Source organism: Haematobia irritans, chromosome 5 (assembly GCF_050003625.1).
Source record: "Haematobia irritans isolate KBUSLIRL chromosome 5, ASM5000362v1, whole genome shotgun sequence".
NCBI classification, from domain to species: Eukaryota; Metazoa; Arthropoda; class Insecta; order Diptera; family Muscidae; genus Haematobia; species Haematobia irritans.
Window position 1 is genome coordinate 96,517,421 of NC_134401.1, and position 19,323 is coordinate 96,536,743.

The window sequence follows — 19,323 nt, forward strand, 5'->3', positions numbered from 1 at the left end:
TTAAAAAGTTTTTTTTTTACTGAACAAAAAACGAATTTTATAGAATGGCCACGTTTTTGTTAGATGGTGAAAAAAAATCCTTAAATTATTTAAACTAAAGTATTGCATACCATTAGGATTTGTAAAATATTTTTATTGATTAGCTTATCGAACAAGACTAAGCATAAGACGCATGCACGTATTTATGTAAACATTGTATTACGAATGTCAAAAAAAAAATTGTGAATTTGTGAAATTTTTAGTAATTTAAATAAAATGTATAAAAAGTTTCCATTGACAAAGGGCAAAATTTATCTATCAATTTTTACAGTACTCAATTGAAAAATTATTTTGCTATAAAATTCATCCATTATAACTAATTTTGTATGTTTTCTTTTTTTCTACTGTAAACCAAAAAGTTTCGAAAAGTATTTGAATATATGAGTGAATAGGCAAAAGTACAATAATGAGGCTTGATGCTAATGTCATTGATAAATGAAATGCCTAAAAGTATGCCTTGGGTTTTTGTGGTTTTATACTAATAAATAAGATTAATATTGACATACAAATCGTTTGGTGGAGGGGATATATAAAAGAAATTTTCTTAATATACTGGCAACCTAATTGAGGTGTGGGAATGAATAATAATTAAGGGATGAGAATGAATCGAATACTTTTTATGTTTTATTTTATTTGCAAGGAGGGCTCTCTAACTTTATTTATAAATTAAATGCCTAAGAGTATGCTTTAAATGAATTAGTAAAAATAAACCTAATTATATTTGCATACGTGATATGATGAATATTGGCAAGTGACTTTTTGACTATTATGTGAGCCTAATTGGGGTGTGGTGATAAATATCTATTTAGGGGAGCAATTTATTGCTCTCCAGACAGTGATGGCTCACTTAGACTATTTAGTCCATTGTGATATCTACACGACATGATACGATGATATTTTTGTTAGAATTTTTATACCCACCACCATAGAATGGTGATGGGGGTATATAAGCTTGTCAGACATCGAAATATGGATATCCGACTATATATTTAAAAATATATTCTTGAATAGGTAGAAATTCTAAGACGACATAGCCATGTTCGTCTGTCCTTTTGTCCGTATGGCTGTTGTAATCACGATACAGCCTTCAATAATGGCGCTATAGTCCCGAAATTTGGCAGAGGTTCGTTTTTTATCCGATGTGCTTGAATTTAGATATTTTGAGGTATTTTTGCATGAATTTAGAAATCTAGAGGTATTCGGGGCCAACAAATAGATATTCCGAATTTGGTGTGTATCGGTCCATGCTCACACCATATAGAGCAATATCCCGCTACAATGAGGAATTTTTCAAAGGAAACTATTAAATTTGATTGATGGTGGTGGGTATTTAACGGTCGTATATACTTGTTTTATTACGTGCAGTCGCATTGAAAAAAGCTTACCCAATTCAAAATACTGTTTCTTTAGTATTATATGTTTTGATAAATTTGGACTCCGAAACACGGATGCCACAGTTGGTACAATTCTACCAAAAATGGTAGATTTTTTACTGTTGGTAAAATTCTTAAAGTTTTGGTACATTTTTCAATATATTTTTCTCCAATTAAAAGGTACTTCAATATTCGATAGAAAAAAAAATTTGAAAACATTTTCTATAGAAATAAAATTCTAAGAAAATTTTCTACAGAAATAAAATTTTGATAAAATATTCTATGGAAATAAAATTTGGACAAAATATTCAATAGAACTAAAAATTTTGACAAAATTTTCTATAGAAGTAAAAATTAAAAACAAAAAAATCTGTAGAAATAAAATTTGGAGAAAATTTTTCTCCAACTAAGAGGTACTTCAATTTTCTATAGAAATAAAATTTTGAAAAAATTTCCTATAGAAATAAAATTCTAAGAAAAATATTCTATGGATCTAAAATTTGGACAAAATATTCAATAGAAATTAAAATTTTGATTTTGATTTTGATATTTTCTATAGAAGTAAAAATTTTGAAAACAAATCTGTAGAAATAAAATTTTGAAAAACTTGTCTACAGAAATACAATTTAGAGAAAATTTTCCATAGAAATAAATTTAGAGAAAATTTTCCATAGAAATGAAATTTAAAGAAAATTTTCTACAGATATAAAATTTTGACAAAATTTTCAATAGAAGTAAATTTTTGACAAAATTTTGCATAAAAAAATAAATTTCGTGAAAATTTTCTATAGAATTAAAATTTTGACAAATTTTTCTATAGAAATAAAATTTTGTGAAAACTTTCTATAGAAATAAAATTTTGACAAAAATTTCTACAGAAATAAAATTTCGACAAAATTTTCCAAAGAAGTTAAATTTTGATAATTTTTTTATAGAAATATAACTTTACCCAATTTTCTATAGATATAAAATTTTAACGAAATTTTCTAAAGAGTAAAAAATTTTACAACAATTTCTTTAGAAAATAAATTTTGATAAAATTTTCTATACAAATAAAATATTGTCAAAATTTTCTATAAATTCAATATCTTTAAAAAAATTAATTCCCTTGTTAGATCATAGTATCAAAATCCACTATGAGTAAGTTCTCTCTTTTTGTAGAAGTAGTAGCTTTCCCTTGTTTCTGCAAGCTAAAATCGTTCAAACATTTACAATTCAAGGGATATTTATACATCCAAAAATTGTCGCTAATAGGAAAATTTTTATATATGATATTACAAGTACTGAAATAAACTTCTAAAATAAAATAGTAACACATTTCTTTCGAAGATACAAACAATTTTTCACTCTAACAACAAAAACTTCAAACTTGGTAGATTTTTTTGTAAAATTTTCTTAAAAATTTGATAGATTTTTTTTTGACACGAGTGGCAACCGTGCCCCGATACCAATCAAAATTGAAGATGAGGATCTATCTATGCCTTAACAAGTAGTTTCCAAAATGACGTTTCCTAGATCTTTTGCCTTCTCATATCTAATGTTTTAAAAGTATCATATGTATCGCCTGAAAGTATGCTAAGAACTTAAAGAAACTTTTCATTCGTTGGTGAACTGTCTTACTACCCTAAAAGTGGCACAAAAAGTATCATTATCTAAACAAAAACGGAACACTTGTGCGTAGAGAAAAATTATTTTTTATATAGAATTGTCAAATTATTTCTCTGAATCAAATCTAAATTAGTTTAATCACCATTTCGAAAAAATTGACTAAGTCACTCCCTGTAACGAAGTTTTCATAACATGGAAAATTTTCAATAAAATATTTGCTTCTTCCCTATCTTATACGAATTCGTATTTCCAAACAAAGAAATTTGATTTTGGTTCCTCTGTTTCGAAAAGCAAATCACGGCATATTCCAATGTCGATTTGTCAAGTAAAAATATTTTTAAATTTTGTATAATTCGGAGGCCAAAATTTTAAAAATAAAATTGATTCGACTTCGAATGATGGCATTTCTTTCGAATGGGTTTTCGTACAAGATATAGGAGCATGGCACAAAATTTCCAAAAAAAAAATTTTAGCGTAAAATAAATTTTTTAAAAAGTGTCACAATATTACAAAAAGGAATCATAAAAATGCAAAAATTTTGGCATTTATTGGCACAAAGTATCAATGCAGGAAAAAAGTGCCAAATTTACCGTTAAACTGATACAATGGAAACCCTGCAGCACAATAACCCATTTTGGTAAACTTTGTGGATTACTGTGATACCAAACGTTATCGGAATGCAGTCGTTAGTGACAGAATTGCACTTGCCAATGCTTAAGTTTTTTCTTATGTCGATGGGAAAAAAACTAAAGGGTGATTCTTTTGAGGTTAGGATTTTCATGCATTAGTATTTGACAGATCACGTGGGATTTCAGACATGGTGTCAAAGAGAAAGATGCTCAGTATGCTTTGACATTTCATCATGAATAGACTTACTAACGAGCAACGCTTGCAAATCATTGAATTTTATTACCAAAATCAGTGGCAGAAAATCCGCTTTTTTATCGACAAATTTTGTTCAGCGATGAGGCTCATTTCTGGTTGAATGGCTACGTAAATAAGCAAAATTGCCGCATTTGGAGTGAAGAGCAACCAGAAGCCGTTCAAGAACTGCCCATGCATCCCGAAAAATGCACTGTTTGGTGTGGTTTGTACGCTGGTGGAATCATTGGACCGTATTTTTTCAAAGATGCTGTTGGACGCAACGTTACGGTGAATGGCGATCGCTATCGTTCGATGCTAACAAACTTTTTGTTGCCAAAAATGGAAGAACTGAACTTGGTTGACATGTGGTTTCAACAAGATGGCGCTACATGCCACACAGCTCGCGATTCTATGGCCATTTTGAGGGAAAACTTCGGAGAACAATTCATCTCAAGAAATTGACTGGTAAGTTGGCCACCAAGATCATGCGATTTGACGCCTTTAGACTATTTTTTGTGGGGCTACGTCAAGTCTAAAGTCTACAGAAATAAGCCAGCAACTATTCCAGCTTTGGAAGACAACATTTCCGAAGAAATTCGGGCTATTCCGGCCGAAATGCTCGAAAAAGTTGCCCAAAATTGGACTTTCCGAATGGACCACCTAAGACGCAGCCGCGGTCAACATTTAAATGAAATTATCTTCAAAAAGTAAATGTCATGGACCAATCTAACGTTTCAAATAAAGAACCGATGAGATTTTGCAAATTTTATGCGTTTTTTTTTTAAAAAAGTTATCAAGCTCTTAACAAATCACCCTTTACAAGAAAAACAAAAACTGTCAACAATTTAGTTTTACCAAAAAACATATGAAAATGAATTGAGCCATTTAAGATCTTTTTTTTATTTCACTGAAAATGGTTTCTAACATTCTACCATCAATTTTCACTAAAAATAAAAAAGCAAAAAATTTCCATTCCATACGTTTGGTATGTGACTTTTTTGCACTTCACCGAAAACATGGCACTAGCAAAAGTGTCAACAAACAAAAAAACAATCAACCCATCAATTTCCACAAAGTTTTGTCCATATCTATGGAAGAGTATAACACAAAAAAAAAAAAAAACAAATACAAAAACTAAAATAATCGGACTAGACCATACAATTCTGCAAATTGTTGCGTATTTGACCAAAAAACGAAACATACAATGCCAACCAACTATTTATATAGAGAAAAAAATATCACTCTGGGAAATAAATTGACAACTTTGGACATTGGACAAATGGCCAGCAAAGACACAATCATTGAAGTGTTATTGGTGAAAGGAAGGATAAAAAGTGAAACTCTTTGCCATTATATTAGTTACCCAATATACTCGCATTTTTCAAACTCAAGGCTAAGAAAGAAAGGATATACAAATAGCATTGAAAATTGTATAGCATACCATAAGGATTACTTAAATATTTCTTGTGACTTCTTTTCTTAGCACATCATTAATAACTGCCAATGGTGTGGTATACTTTTGGGCGGGTTTTTATTTAATTTCGGTGGAAACTACTTTGAATTCTCAACTATTTTTCAAATTTTTAAAGAAAAGAAATCCATAATGAAATGATTAATCAAGCTCGAGGTCTATAAACTCTTGTGAATATTCAAGCATATTTAAATATATTTACCGCTTCGATTAGTTACTAGAGAAGAAACTCAGAAAAAAACAAGTATGGAAATCTAAAGCACGGTTGCGATGCGAGCTAAAAAAACTGTCAACATTTGGAGAAAATGTTACAAAAATCTACCATACACAAAATCACAATTATTCTCTATAGAAAAATGTAGACAAAATTTTATTTCTATAGACAATTTAATAAAAATTTTATTACATTTTATTAAAATAATTTTATTCCTTGGAAAAATTTTGTCAAAACTTTATTTCTATAGAAAATTTTATCAACATTTTATTTCTATAGAAAATTTTATCAAAATTTTATTTCTGTTGTCAAATTTATTATGTTATCAATTTTTTTTTTCTATAGAACATTTTGTTAAAGTTTTATTTCTATAGAAAATTTTGTCAAAATTTTATTTCTATAGAAAATTTTGTCAAAATTTTATTTCTATAGAAAATTTTATTAAAATTTTATTTCTATAGAAAATTTTGTCAAAATTTTATTTCTATAGAAAATTTTATCAACATTTTATTTCTATAGAAAATTTTGTCAAAATTTTATTTCAATAGAATATTTTTGGGAAAATTTTATTTCTATAGAAAATTTTGTCATAGCTTATTTCAAGAGAACATTTTGTCAAAGCTTTATTTCTATAGAAAATTTTGTCAAAATTTTATTTCTATAGAAAATTTTGTCAAAATTTTATTTCTATAGAAAATTTTATTAAAATTTTATTTCTATAGAAAATTTTGTCAAAATTTTATTTCTATAGAAAATTTTATCAACATTTTATTTCTATAGAAAATTTTGTCAAAATTTTATTTCAATAGAATATTTTTGGGAAAATTTTATTTCTATAGAAAATTTTATCAAAATGTTATTTTATCAAAATTTTTGGGAAAACTTTAGATTTAAAGATTTTTTTAAATTTTATTTCTATTAAAATGTTTTTCAAAATTTTGTTTCTATTAAGAATTTTGTCAAAATTGTAGTTCTTTACAAAAGTTTGTCAACATTTTTTTCTGTAGAAAATTTTTATTATTATTATTGTTTTATTTCTATAGAAAATTTTGTCATAATTTAAATTCTATAGAAAATTTTGTCAAAATTTTATTTCTATAGATAATTTTGTCAAAATTTTATTTCTATAGATATTTTTGTCAGAATTTTATTTCTATAGAAAATTTTTTCAAAATTTTATTTCTATAGAAAATTTTGTCAAAATTTTATTTCTATAGAAAATTTTATCAAAATTTTAATTCTATAGAAAATTTTGTTAAAATTTTATTTCTATAGAAAATTTTATCAAAATTTTATTTCCATAGAAATTTTTGGGAAAATTTTATTTCTATAGAAAATTTTGTCAACATTTTATTTCTATAGAAAATTTTATCAAAATTTTATTTCTATAGAAAATTTTGTCAAAATTTTATTTCTATAGAAAATTTTGTCAAAATTTTATTTCTATAGAAAATTTTATCAAAATTTGTTTTTCCATAGAAATTTTTGGGAAAATTTTATTTCTATAGAAAATTTTATAAAAATTTTATTTCCATAGAAATTTTTGGGAAAACTTTATTTTTAAAGATTTTTTAAAATTTTTTTTCTATTAAATTTTTTTTTCAAAATTTTGTTTCTATTAAGAATTTTGTCAAAATTGTAGTTCTTTACAAAATCTTGTCAACATTTTTTTTCTGTAGAAATTTTTTATTATTATTATTTTATTTCTATAGAAAATTTTATCAAAATTTTCTATAGAAATAAAATAAAAAATAAAAAAATAAAGTTTTCCCATAAAAATTTTTGGGAAAACTTTATTTTTAAAGATTTTTTTATATTTTATTTCTATTAAAATGTTTTTTCAAAATTTTGTTTATATTAAAAATTTTGTCAAAATTGTAGTTCTTTACAACATTTTTTTTCTGTAGAAAATTTTATCAAAATTTTATTTCTATAGAAAATTTTGTCAAAATTTTATTTCTATAGAAAATTTTATCAAAATTTTATTTCTATAGAAAATTTTGTCAAAATTTTAGTTCTATAGAAAATTTTGTCAAAGTTTTATTGCTATAGAAAATTTTGTCAAAATTGTATATCTATAGAAAATTTTATCAACATTTTATTTATATAGAAAATTTTGACAAAATTTTATTTCTATAAAAAATTTTGTTAAAACTTTATTTCTATAAAAAATTTTGGTAAAACTTTATATATACCGAGGTTTTCCCAAAGATTTGAAACATCAAATATTTACAAAAAGGAGAATTATAAATTAGCGCAAAAGTGTAACAGGACGATAAATGACTTATTTAGCAAAACTAAGACCAAGATAAAAATGGAAGACAAATCGAATGTGGTATACAAAATAAAATGTGATGGGGACGAAACCAATCCATGTACAATGTCTTATGTTGGCACTACCAGGTCCAAGCTAAAAACTAGACTTTCTGCCCACAAGTCCGACCAAAAGATGAAAAACAAGCCCCTAGAACAAAAAACGGCCCTTGCAGCACATTGCACGAATACAGGACACATACCAAATTTCAAGAATGTTGAAATACTGACGACGGAAGAAAATACTAAGAGAAGATACACATTGGAGATGTTACATATAATAAACACTCCCACTGACGAACGTATGAATTACAAAACCGACACAGACCACTGTGCACAGATTTATAGAAATCTCATACAAAGGCACAAACATAAGTAGGATAGCTTTAGTTAGATATGAACTTTGCAAGGAGAAAGTCCATTACTTTGTAAAACGTAAATATGAAAAATGTTTGTTATATTTTTGTTAAAAACCATTGTTAAAGTAAAATGTTTAAATTATGGTATTTTATAGATAATATCTCGCTGAAGATGATCACCGAAGGTGTATCGAAATATCCGAAATAGCTATATTTCAATAATAAAACATTGAAAAAAGCAACTACACCAGCATTTTTCATTTATCATGACCTCAAGCCAAAAAGAATCCCAATAATTATAAAACTTTATTTCTATAAAAAAATTTGTCAACATTTTATTTCTATAAAAAATGTTTGCTTTTTTTATTTATTTCCATAAACATTTTTGTGAAAATTTTATTACTACAGATTTTTTTTAAGTTTGTTTCTATTAAAAATTTTTCAAAATTTTATTTCTATTAAGAATTTTGTCAAAAATTTTAGTTCTTTACAAAATTTTGTTAAAATTTTATTTCTATAGATAATTTTGTCAAAAATTTATTTTTATAGAAAATTTTTTAAAATTTTATTTCTATTTAGATTTTTTTCAAACTTTTATTTCTGTTAAGAATATTTTCAAAATGTTATTTCTTTAAAGAAATTTTTCAAAATTTTATTTCTATAGAAATCGAAGAAATTGCAAAATCTATCAAAACATTACGAGGTCTACCAATCTACCAAATAGTAAAAAATCTACTATTTTTGGTAGAATTCTACCAACTGTGGTAGACACCCACAGATAGAAATAAACAAAAAAAGATTTTTAAAAGTCAATCCTTTGGGCCTAGAAAAACTGTTATGAAACAGTTCTGACATACCATAAACATTGCTAATAACCATAAAGAAACCATAAACATTGCTAATAATCTGACAAACCTTAAAATAAGAATAAGAAATACCACCAATGTTCAAAATGGCTCTTGAGATAAAATCTTAACAAAAAATGAGCAAAGTCTTTAGGACAGGTATGCAATGAAAAGTGCTTGCTGTTTGCATTATTTACAAGTTTTGTTGCATTTTTTTAATGTTATTGTCATTTCTTCATGCTATACTTATTCTACTTTGCATTGTTCCTTCGTATCATCATCATCATCGTCATTGCAATCTCTGTCCTCGTCGTCCGCTAAAGTGGTTCAGTAGGAACATTTGGTTGTGGCAGGCGCAGTTGTTACAGTGGCCACTTTACTCTAGTGCTTAACATTGAATAAAATGTTGTTTTCTATTCCATATAAATTGTTCATTTTAATTGTGGCACACCCAACTATGACTTTCCTCAAGTGTCTAAAACATGCAACGAAGAAACGAAAAAACGTCACATTGCCCAACAACATCCTAGTCACCATCATCAGCACTAAACTCAAAAACAGACACAATAGCATTTAACATTCGTTGTGCTACAATGCCCACAGTGGTATGAAAAATAAGTGGCAAATTTGAATGAGTACAGCGAAAAACGAATGTTGTTAAGACCTCCGTTAAAATGAATATATAAAATTTGAAATATTCACAGTCTTTTCAACAAGTGAATGCATAAATTGAATAACAAATCCCTGTGAATAGCGAATGAATGGAATGGAAAGATAGAGAGAGGGAATTTTAAAAATCTTGGTCATAAATATGAGGGGGCAAGAGGTCTCAACCACTTTGGTTGACATTTTATTTTATAGTTCAAAGTTAATTTGAATATATACCAGGTCATAACCATAGCCTGGTTCTTCGGGCTTACGATCTTTAATTTGAGATCGCTTTATATAAAGGAGTCTATATATTTATTAACCTAGTAGAAAAAACTTCGTTATATTAACATAAATCTGTCATTAAAGTTGAGCCAATGAAATAAATTCGTTGATATAATGACATTTTTCGTTTGAGGCTCCGCAAGCCAAATCTTGGGATCGGTTTATATAGGGGCTATATATAATTATGGACCAATGTGGACCAATATTTGCATGGCCGTTAAAGACCATATACCAACACCATGTACAAAATTTCGGCCGGATCGGATGAAATATGCTCCTCTTAGAGGCTCCGCAAGGCATCCCCCATTCTATGGTGGGATGGTATAATAACGAAAAAATATAACACTTTACACTTACACTTTACTTTTTACATTACATAGCAGTCACCCTGTGGTTGGTTTTGTGTCAATTTTATGATACATTTGGGATTACAACACTAAATACAGAAAATATCTTCTTTCTAAATATCGTAGTAATTTAAATGTATTTGCCTAAAAATAGGCATTTGTTTATTGTGTTATTAGTAGAAAAACAATTTAAAAAGAATATTTACAAATAAATATATTTCATTGGGATCGTATAGTAATTTATATGAAAGCCTACAAGTATGCTACGATGTTCAAGTAAACTAAAATAATGAATGTATAGAGTATTAAGCCTACAGATATGCTATGATTTTTGAGTAAAATAAAAGAATAACTGTATGGATAATTAATGAGCGATGTACATGAAATATTTTAAGATGACTATTATTTAAAATTTTTGTGCTTGTAATTTTAAACTTACAATTGAAGTGATTGCTTTTAAATAAGTATATGCTATTAAATTATTTTAAATTATATATGCTATTAAATTTCTCCTCTAATGCCTCACTCCTGTGAACTATATCTAGGGATGTAACGTAAAGGGTGATTTGTTAAGAGCTTGATAACTTTTTTTAAAAAAAAAACGCATAAAATTTGCAAAATCTCATCGGTTCTTTATTTGAAACGTTAGATTGGTCCATGACATTTACTTTTTGAAGATAATTTCATTTAAATGTTGACCGCGGCTGCGTCTTAGGTGGTCCATTCGGAAAGTCCAATTTTGGGCAACTTTTTCGAGCATTTCGGCCGGAATAGCCCGAATTTCTTCGGAAATGTTGTCTTCCAAAGCTGGAATAGTTGCTGGCTTATTTCTGTAGACTTTAGACTTGACGTAGCCCCACAAAAAATAGTCTAAAGGCGTCAAATCGCATGATCTTGGTGGCCAACTTACCGGTCCATTTCTTGAGATGAATTGTTCTCCGAAGTTTTCCCTCAAAATGGCCATAGAATCGCGAGCTGTGTGGCATGTAGCGCCATCTTGTTGAAACCACATGTCAACCAAGTTCAGTTCTTCCATTTTTGGCAACAAAAAGTTTGTTAGCATCGAACGATAGCGATCGCCATTCACCGTAACGTTGCGTCCAACAGCATCTTTGAAAAAATACGGTCCAATGATTCCACCAGCGTACAAACCACACCAAACAGTGCATTTTTCGGGATGCATGGGCAGTTCTTGAACGGCTTCTGGTTGCTCTTCACTCCAAATGCGGCAATTTTGCTTATTTACGTAGCCATTCAACCAGAAATGAGCCTCATCGCTGAACAAAATTTGTCGATAAAAAAGCGGATTTTCTGCCACTGATTTTGGTAATAAAATTCAATGATTTGCAAGCGTTGCTCGTTAGTAAGTCTATTCATGATGAAATGTCAAAGCATACTGAGCATCTTTCTCTTTGACACCATGTCTGAAATCCCACGTGATCTGTCAAATACTAATGCATGAAAATCCTAACCTCAAAAGAATCACCCTTTATTATTCTGCTTGGTTTCTAAAGCATAAACGTTAATTTATATTTGCATGTGATTAATTAAGTATGCCTCTTGATAACAGCCTACAAGTATACTATAGTAAATTACTGTATTTTGAAGAACAAAACTTAAATATAGGGTTTACCTTAAGACATATTTAAATATATTTATATTTTTAATTTATTTAAAAACTCGCAATAAAAATTATTTTAAACGTTTAATTTAATTGTTAGAAATTTTTGGAATTTCTGTTTCCAGCTTAAACATTCATTTTATTCATTTTCTTCAATATCACTATGGTTTGGTCGTTTACAAATTTTTGTTTATCTTGACTTTTCATCACTTTTCCTTTAACATTTCTTATGAAGACATATTTTTCTCATGATGGCTCAGCTTTATCCCTGCTTCGAATATCCAGTGAATAACTGCTGGTCATCATACACGTCTCATCGAAATACACTCACGAATGAACAATTTTCAAATTTGTCTTATACGAGAACACACGTTCGATATGAAAAAAATATTTTTTTGCACAATATTATACACTTTTCAACCAACATCAAACGAAAATTTCAAAGAAATCGAAGAAAAGAAAAAGGGAAAACAGACAAATATTGGGATATTGGGAAATATGATTGCAATGAGAAATTTGCATTTTTGATTTTTTTACATAAGGAAGTTGTGAAAATATTTGTCTTTCATTTTGAGAGTACGTTTTTGCCATTGACGAATTTACATAGACAAGTGCTAAAATAATGGTCGAAATATATCAAATATGATCATATTTACTTGAATTAAATTGGGTATCAGGAAATCAAGATCTTAGGTTAGGTTAGGTTAGGTGGCAGCCCGATGTATCAGGCTCACGTAGACTATTCAGTCCATTGTGATACCATTGGTGAACTTCTCTCTTATCACTGAGTGCTGCCCGATTCCATGTTAAGCTCAATGACAAGGGACCTCCTTTTTATAGCCGAGTCCGAACGGCGTTCCACATTGTAGTGAAACCACTTAGAGAAGCTTTGAAACCCTCAGAAATGTCACCAGCATTACTGAGATGGGATAATCCACCGCTAAAAAACTTTTTGGTGTTCGGTCGAAGCAGGAATCGAACCCACGACCTTGTGCATGCAAGGCGGGCATGCTAACCATTGCACCACGGTGGCTCTCAAATCAAGACCTTGAAGAGCATAAATTTTAAATCTTTCGAAATCTGTTTTCTAACAAAAATTAATTGTTGATTAACTATAGGTCAATTTTAACACGTCTACATTGCCCCTAGCGGTTAATAGTGGCGTAAATTCGAGCAACATCTATGACCTAAAATCAATCATCTGCAGTAACGAGTCATGTACAGTGTTACCGTTGTGCGACTTGAGTTGCATTATGCAACCTTTCTTACGTCATGCGACTTTCTTAAAATATGCAAAATGTGCGACTTTAGTCATAAAGGGGAGTAGTTCAATTTGAAGCAATTTTTATAAATGGGAATTCATAGCCGTGCGCCTTACGTAGGAGCCACCTTTGGGCAATAGCCCTCCTTGGTCATGGATTCAACCACAGCTTCGATCAAACAGCAAAATGTGTTTCAGCGGTGGGTACTGAGTGTTTCAAAGCTTCTCTAAGTACTTCACTGCAATGTGAAACGCCGTTTGAACTCGACTATAAAAAGGAGTTCACTTGTCATTGAGCTACCCATAGAAGAGAGAAGGAAAAAGAGAGAAGGAAATCACGTATAGTATCACAATGGACACCTAACCTACGATACCTAACCTAATATAATAATTTTTGATAATTATCATAAATTTTTACTAGAAGTCCTTCGTTTACTCCAAAAAGCCAGCAAAAGAGAGCCAGAGAGAGAGATCAAATGTGACATTTGAGAAATAGAGAAGTTGAGAGTTTTTTCTAGGGATTTTTTGCAAGAGTTTGTCATAAACAAATTTTTCGTGCAATAAATTTCACAGAGTCAATTAGAAAAGTAGTATAAAAAATAAATATTTTTATTATTTTAATCGATTTAAAAGCTTTACATTGGCTGATGGCAACTTGGTACTGGATGGCGTTCGAGTACATTTCTTCTAATTTTAGCAAAGAACGTTTTTATCAAACATTTTTTGTAATCAAAAGACCTCACAAATGCAAGCGACTTTTTTTGAATATGCGACTTTTTTGCGACTTTTTCAAAATTTCCAACGGTAACACTGGTCATGTATATAAAATGTGTTAAAGTTACATGTGATGGATAAAATGGATCACAATGATCGGATGTATTGAAGCAAGATCAAAGATAGTTCTTCCAGTTAGAGTCAAAATTCCACATCCTTGCGTTCATTGTCATATTTGGATATTGTTTCATATGCGACGATAAGCTATACTGAAGTGAAGGCAACTACACATTTGCGGAGAAAATCCCCATTACTGGCAACATTAGCAAACAATTTTGCATACACTACATTGCCCCTAGCGGTGAATAGCTGTGACATGCAATGCGTCTTCTATCCTACACAAAACTCAGATTCGCTTCACTGGGTTCACACAGTATAAGTTTCCTTCAATGGATATTCGGCATTGCCTATGATTTTCTTTTCACTTGGGATTGTCGTCGTGGATCCATTTTTAATGACCAATAACGATGCGAGACAAACAAGCTTTTCTTTGTTGCCTTGGGAGTAGCCGTTCGCAAGGTTCGCGCAATTGCTGTTTGGTGGGCACGAAGCTTGACATATTGAGAGAGAACTACAAGTATATCCGGCCGAATGTTCGGCTGGACCGAATCTAATGTACTCTCCACCTTGGATTGTGTACAAAGTTCTAAGGCAGTCAGCCGCTGTCGTAGAGAGCTGGGTACTGTTGAATAAATAGAAATGAGGACGCATATGTTCTGTCTAAGGAGGGCGCTCATGGAACGAAAAATATCCTTGCGGATGTTTTTCGTTCGCTGTCTCCACATTTTTAGAGAATCAACGTCAAATATTATGAACTATGGCAAAGACGTAGGGTCTCCTCGGAAGGTTTCAAGTAAATCAAGTTGATATCGAACGAAAATAATCGCAGGAATTGAGGCCTTTAATTGGCACTATAACTGGCATTAACTCACTTGTAAAACATATGGCGAGAATAGGCCTTAAAGATGATGACATTTGCAGTTGGTATCTGGACCCGAAAGATACGGGAGACTCGTATCACTTCTTGTGCCGTTGTTCAACATTATCCTTTATAAGAAACAAGATATTGGACTCCTTTTTCTTTCAGGCTCTCAGCTTAAGGAACATACTCGCCTTCATTAGGGTCTCTGGTTAGAAGTTTTAAGCAACTCTAGAGAAGACGGATAAATAGAAGTTCTTGAGCGAAGTTCAAGAAGACTACCCCACGAATAAGAAGATGCGAAAATTACTTCGATGAATCACAATGGTCTTATAGTGGTCTTATTGGACATTATTTCGATTGAAGAATTGGTGTCGTCCTCTACAACTTAACCTAACCGATGGCAAGGTATTTTAATACTTCTTGACATTGTTAGTCCATATGGAGCCAATGTGCATGGTTGTTAGAAGACATTACTAACATCACGTACCCGATTGAATGAATATATTCCAATTTTTCCATGATTATAAGAGAGTGTGAATTAACATCACGTAGGAGCCACCGTGGTGCAATGGTTAGCATGCCCGCCTTGCATACACAAGGTCGTGGGTTCGATTCCTGCTTCGACCGAACACCAAACAATTTTTCAGCGGTGGATTATCCCACCTCAGTAATGCTGGTGACATTTCTGAGGGTTCGGACTCGGCTATAAAAAGGAGGTCCCTTGTCATTGAGATTAACATGGAATCGGGCAGCACTCAGTGATAAGAGAGAAGTTCACCAATGTAGTATCACAATGGACCGAATAGTCTAAGTGTGCGTGACCTAACATCACGTACAAAAATTCAACAGCATTGAAGGAATTCTGCTCATCCAGGAGACTCCGGAAGTCAAATCTGGGAATCGGTTTACATGGGAACTATACCTAAAAAAGGACCGACATGTTTCAAATCCATAGCTGGTTTCGTTACGAAGTGATTTCAACAGACGAACAGACATCGCTACAGCGACTCAGAATTTCACCATGATCCTGAAACGGATTGGTATAGAATACTCCCATCATATGGTGGATGGAATAATACTGTTCTCTTGGCGTCGACACACCGGCCTTCGCGAATTTCGACTTTTGCACACTTAAGCGGCTTTTTCACACTTAAATTCTTACAAAGTAGTTGTCCTTGAGACCTTTGAGTTTGGACAAGTCATAAGAGAAGACCCAGTATCAATTGGGAATGTTTTAAGTCATCTTTGGAAGAGGTTAGGGCGACAAATTTACCAATGTACTCCGACTCTACACTCTACACAAGTTTTTGCAATACGCTCATGCTATTCGTTGTGGCTACCATATAAACAAGAAATGACGAAATGAAATATCCAACAATAACTGTAAGTGACTTGTTCCGATGAAGATGCCAAAGAAATTGAATTTTCCAATCAAAAGTGCCTATCAATCGGATATTTGCGTTTGGCATTTGTTTATTTGCTTACGACCGGTTGACAAAAACGGAAATTTCAATCAATTTCCATATAGAACATTATCAATCAAATTGACCGGTGTATGTATTGACACATGGGTCACAGGAAGAAAAAAAGGCCAAAAAGGAATAGAGATACCAGAACCGGAAAACAAAAAGGTGGAAAATACAAATGTCATTGCAATCTCATTTCCAGGTGAGGACTACGGAACGGGAAGGATGGAAATGATGGTCAGGAAAAAAAATGCGAAATACACATACACTTAAAGGCCATGGCCTTTAGATGTGAGTTCATCTAAAACATAAAGGCTTATTCATACCATTATAATGCACTGGTACATCACGATTATAAGTATTGGTCTTCTTCAGCGTATGATGACCATGGGGCGGATAGTGTGATTGACCCGAAGAATGCGTTAGAGTCATAATCACCACAAATACAGCAGCACAAACTAAACACAAGAAAACGGTCATCACTATACACACAATGCGTTTACGTTTACGATCGGCCTCTTCGTCATCATCGGCTTCATCTGAAAGAAGTGAAGATTTTCTCTATAGATTGGAGTATTGAAATTGAGCGTAGGGAAATGCATTACGTGTTCCAATTCCAGTGGCAGCCTTATGATGAAATGGCCTTAATACCTGCTCGAAAGCTGCATCACCCAATTCATAACTCATGGATTGCTTACGCTCAAACGAGGGCCTCTTCTCCTCCATAAAGGCTGTGGTCACAGTTCCCGATGGTGAAGAGCTGGCGCCCAACGATACGGGCCTTGGGCTCCTTTTGATCTCTTCAATACTTGTTGCTCCTCCTGAGGTAGTGGCACTGGCTAAAGCTCGACCACTATTTCGTCGGTGGGGTGAGGTAAGGGCCACAAATTCATTAGAGACACTTACCAGGGCTGGTGGTGGGTAGTTACTGTCGCCAATAAAGCTCTTTGATTTTTTCGTGGCACTTAAAGTTTCGCGATAGGTGCGCAAACGCATGCTTGCACTATGCAAAGCCTTGGCTTGTTTTATGCTACTTGCAGCACTGGCATTGGTACCGCCGAAAGCGGCTGCTGCCGCCAACACTGCTGGACGATGATGGACTTGTACTTCTTCCAGATTGTTGGGTGACAAATAGAGAGAACGGCCATGTTGGGTGCCTCTCTTGAAGTGATAAGCCGCCGTTGCTGCGGCAGCGGCACTATGTAAATGCAACGAGGAATGAGCCCCACCACCACCGGTGGCCGCAGCTGCAGCCGCTGCTGATGTGGATGGCCGGCCATCTAATTCTAAACTATGTGTACTGTGTTGTCTGGAGGAATGTGAATGATCTCGCTTCTTGAGAGAACTACTGACAGCCGAGACTATTGGCGGTGGCGGATGTACACTGGGATCCTCAAAGGAGCCAGAGGTTTTTCTCATTGATATGCGATCGGTTAGGCCAACGTCTTCCATTTTATTGTGACTATTACTGCGTGACCGTGATTCCAGAAAAAGTTCGTTTTCGAGGGAGAGATTGGTGGGAGCGAGTAGGCCAGCTGAACGGGCATCTACCGGGTCGAGTAGATCATCGTTGAGCGAGGGATGTCGTATTTGAGAGTCCACCACAGATTCGGGTTTGGCACTGGGCCTTCGCTGAGGATCGTGCAGAGAGCGATGCGATTTCGCACCTCGCCTACTGGGCGAAGGAGAACGACTCAATTCTTTGGAGGCCGCATGGCCAGGCATAAGAAAATTGCCTCTCACCGAACTGGTACGTCGTGATGACGAGGCCGATGTCGGTTGTTGTGAAGGAGCATTCAATAGCAATGGATCCATTATAGGTGGATCCTGATCGTAGGGCGCATGGAACGAATGCGTCTTCTTCATCTGAAAAGTAGAAGCCGGATGTATATCGATAGTATCAGAACGACGAAATTGGGATTTTTTCAAAGGATGTGTGGCATGCTGTTGCAACTGCTGCTGTTGCTGCTGCTGACGATGTGAGGGCGGCAACATATAGTCATCGATGAAATGAATGGGCGAGGTAGAGGACGGACCACCGCCCCCTGGGCCACCACGCCCCACATCGTCCACCAGACTACTACTGCTAACCAAATAAATGTCAGGCTGATGTTGGGAGGAGTGGCGGTATGCATGCTGAGAAGTGGCAGATGGATATCCATCACCACCAATACCACCACCAATTCTACCACTGCTGCCCCCCAGTATCGGACTGACGGCCTGACCAATCGGTGAGCTGGTTGAACTGGAGTGCGAAGCTTGCTGACTAAACTGGCGTGCCTGTGTAGCCATTTGCTGGAAACTGTGTAGGTGATGCAATTGCTTGCGTGAAGAAGACAGTGCTGGTGATACCGCACCACTACCGCCAAAACCCCCATGCGATGAAGACGATGGCAAAGCCAATGTCTGCGGTGGTGGAGCCGAGCGTATGGCAACCGGCGAGGCAGCTCGATGTATTATAGGCTGTTCGACAATCAGCGATGAATCGCCAGGCAGTGGAGCATCATAGTTATCGATGGCCATGGATATACTACGATTGATGGCCTTCAATTTGGGTGGTTTCTTTTTTGTGGCCGGATTGTCGAAGGACGATTTGCCTATGTGTTCATCCGAAGCGGCTGTCATAAAGCTATGATGTTGACCGGTAGCGTGATGATAGAAACCTGGATGTTGTTGGTATTGTTGTTGCTGTTGACCACCACCGCCGCCGGTGCCACGCTCCATGCGGTAGTAATAGCGCTGCGGATATCTTGGATAGTAATTGTGTGCAATTGTGCGGCCGTTTGTTGTATGATGCAATAGAATAAACTAGGAAAGTCAAGGTAGTCGTGGTGGTGGTGGTGCTGGTGGTGGTAGTGGTGTTGGTGGTGCTGGTGATTGTGGTGGATGTGATTTTGGTGAATGGAATCTTGC

At 33.3% G+C, this 19,323-nt stretch overlaps 1 protein-coding gene across 1 annotated transcript in view; it reads right to left on the reverse strand.

The window, feature by feature from the left end:
• Nucleotides 1–19,098, reverse strand: part of LOC142241425 (uncharacterized) — a 36,725-nt gene extending 17,627 nt beyond the window's left edge. The window contains 2 exon segments of the mRNA XM_075313196.1: nucleotides 16,737–18,542; nucleotides 18,615–19,098. Coding sequence (XP_075169311.1) covers nucleotides 16,737–18,542; nucleotides 18,615–19,035 — 2,227 coding nt within the window. The 5' untranslated portion in view covers nucleotides 19,036–19,098.
• Nucleotides 19,099–19,323: the final 225 nt, after the last annotated feature.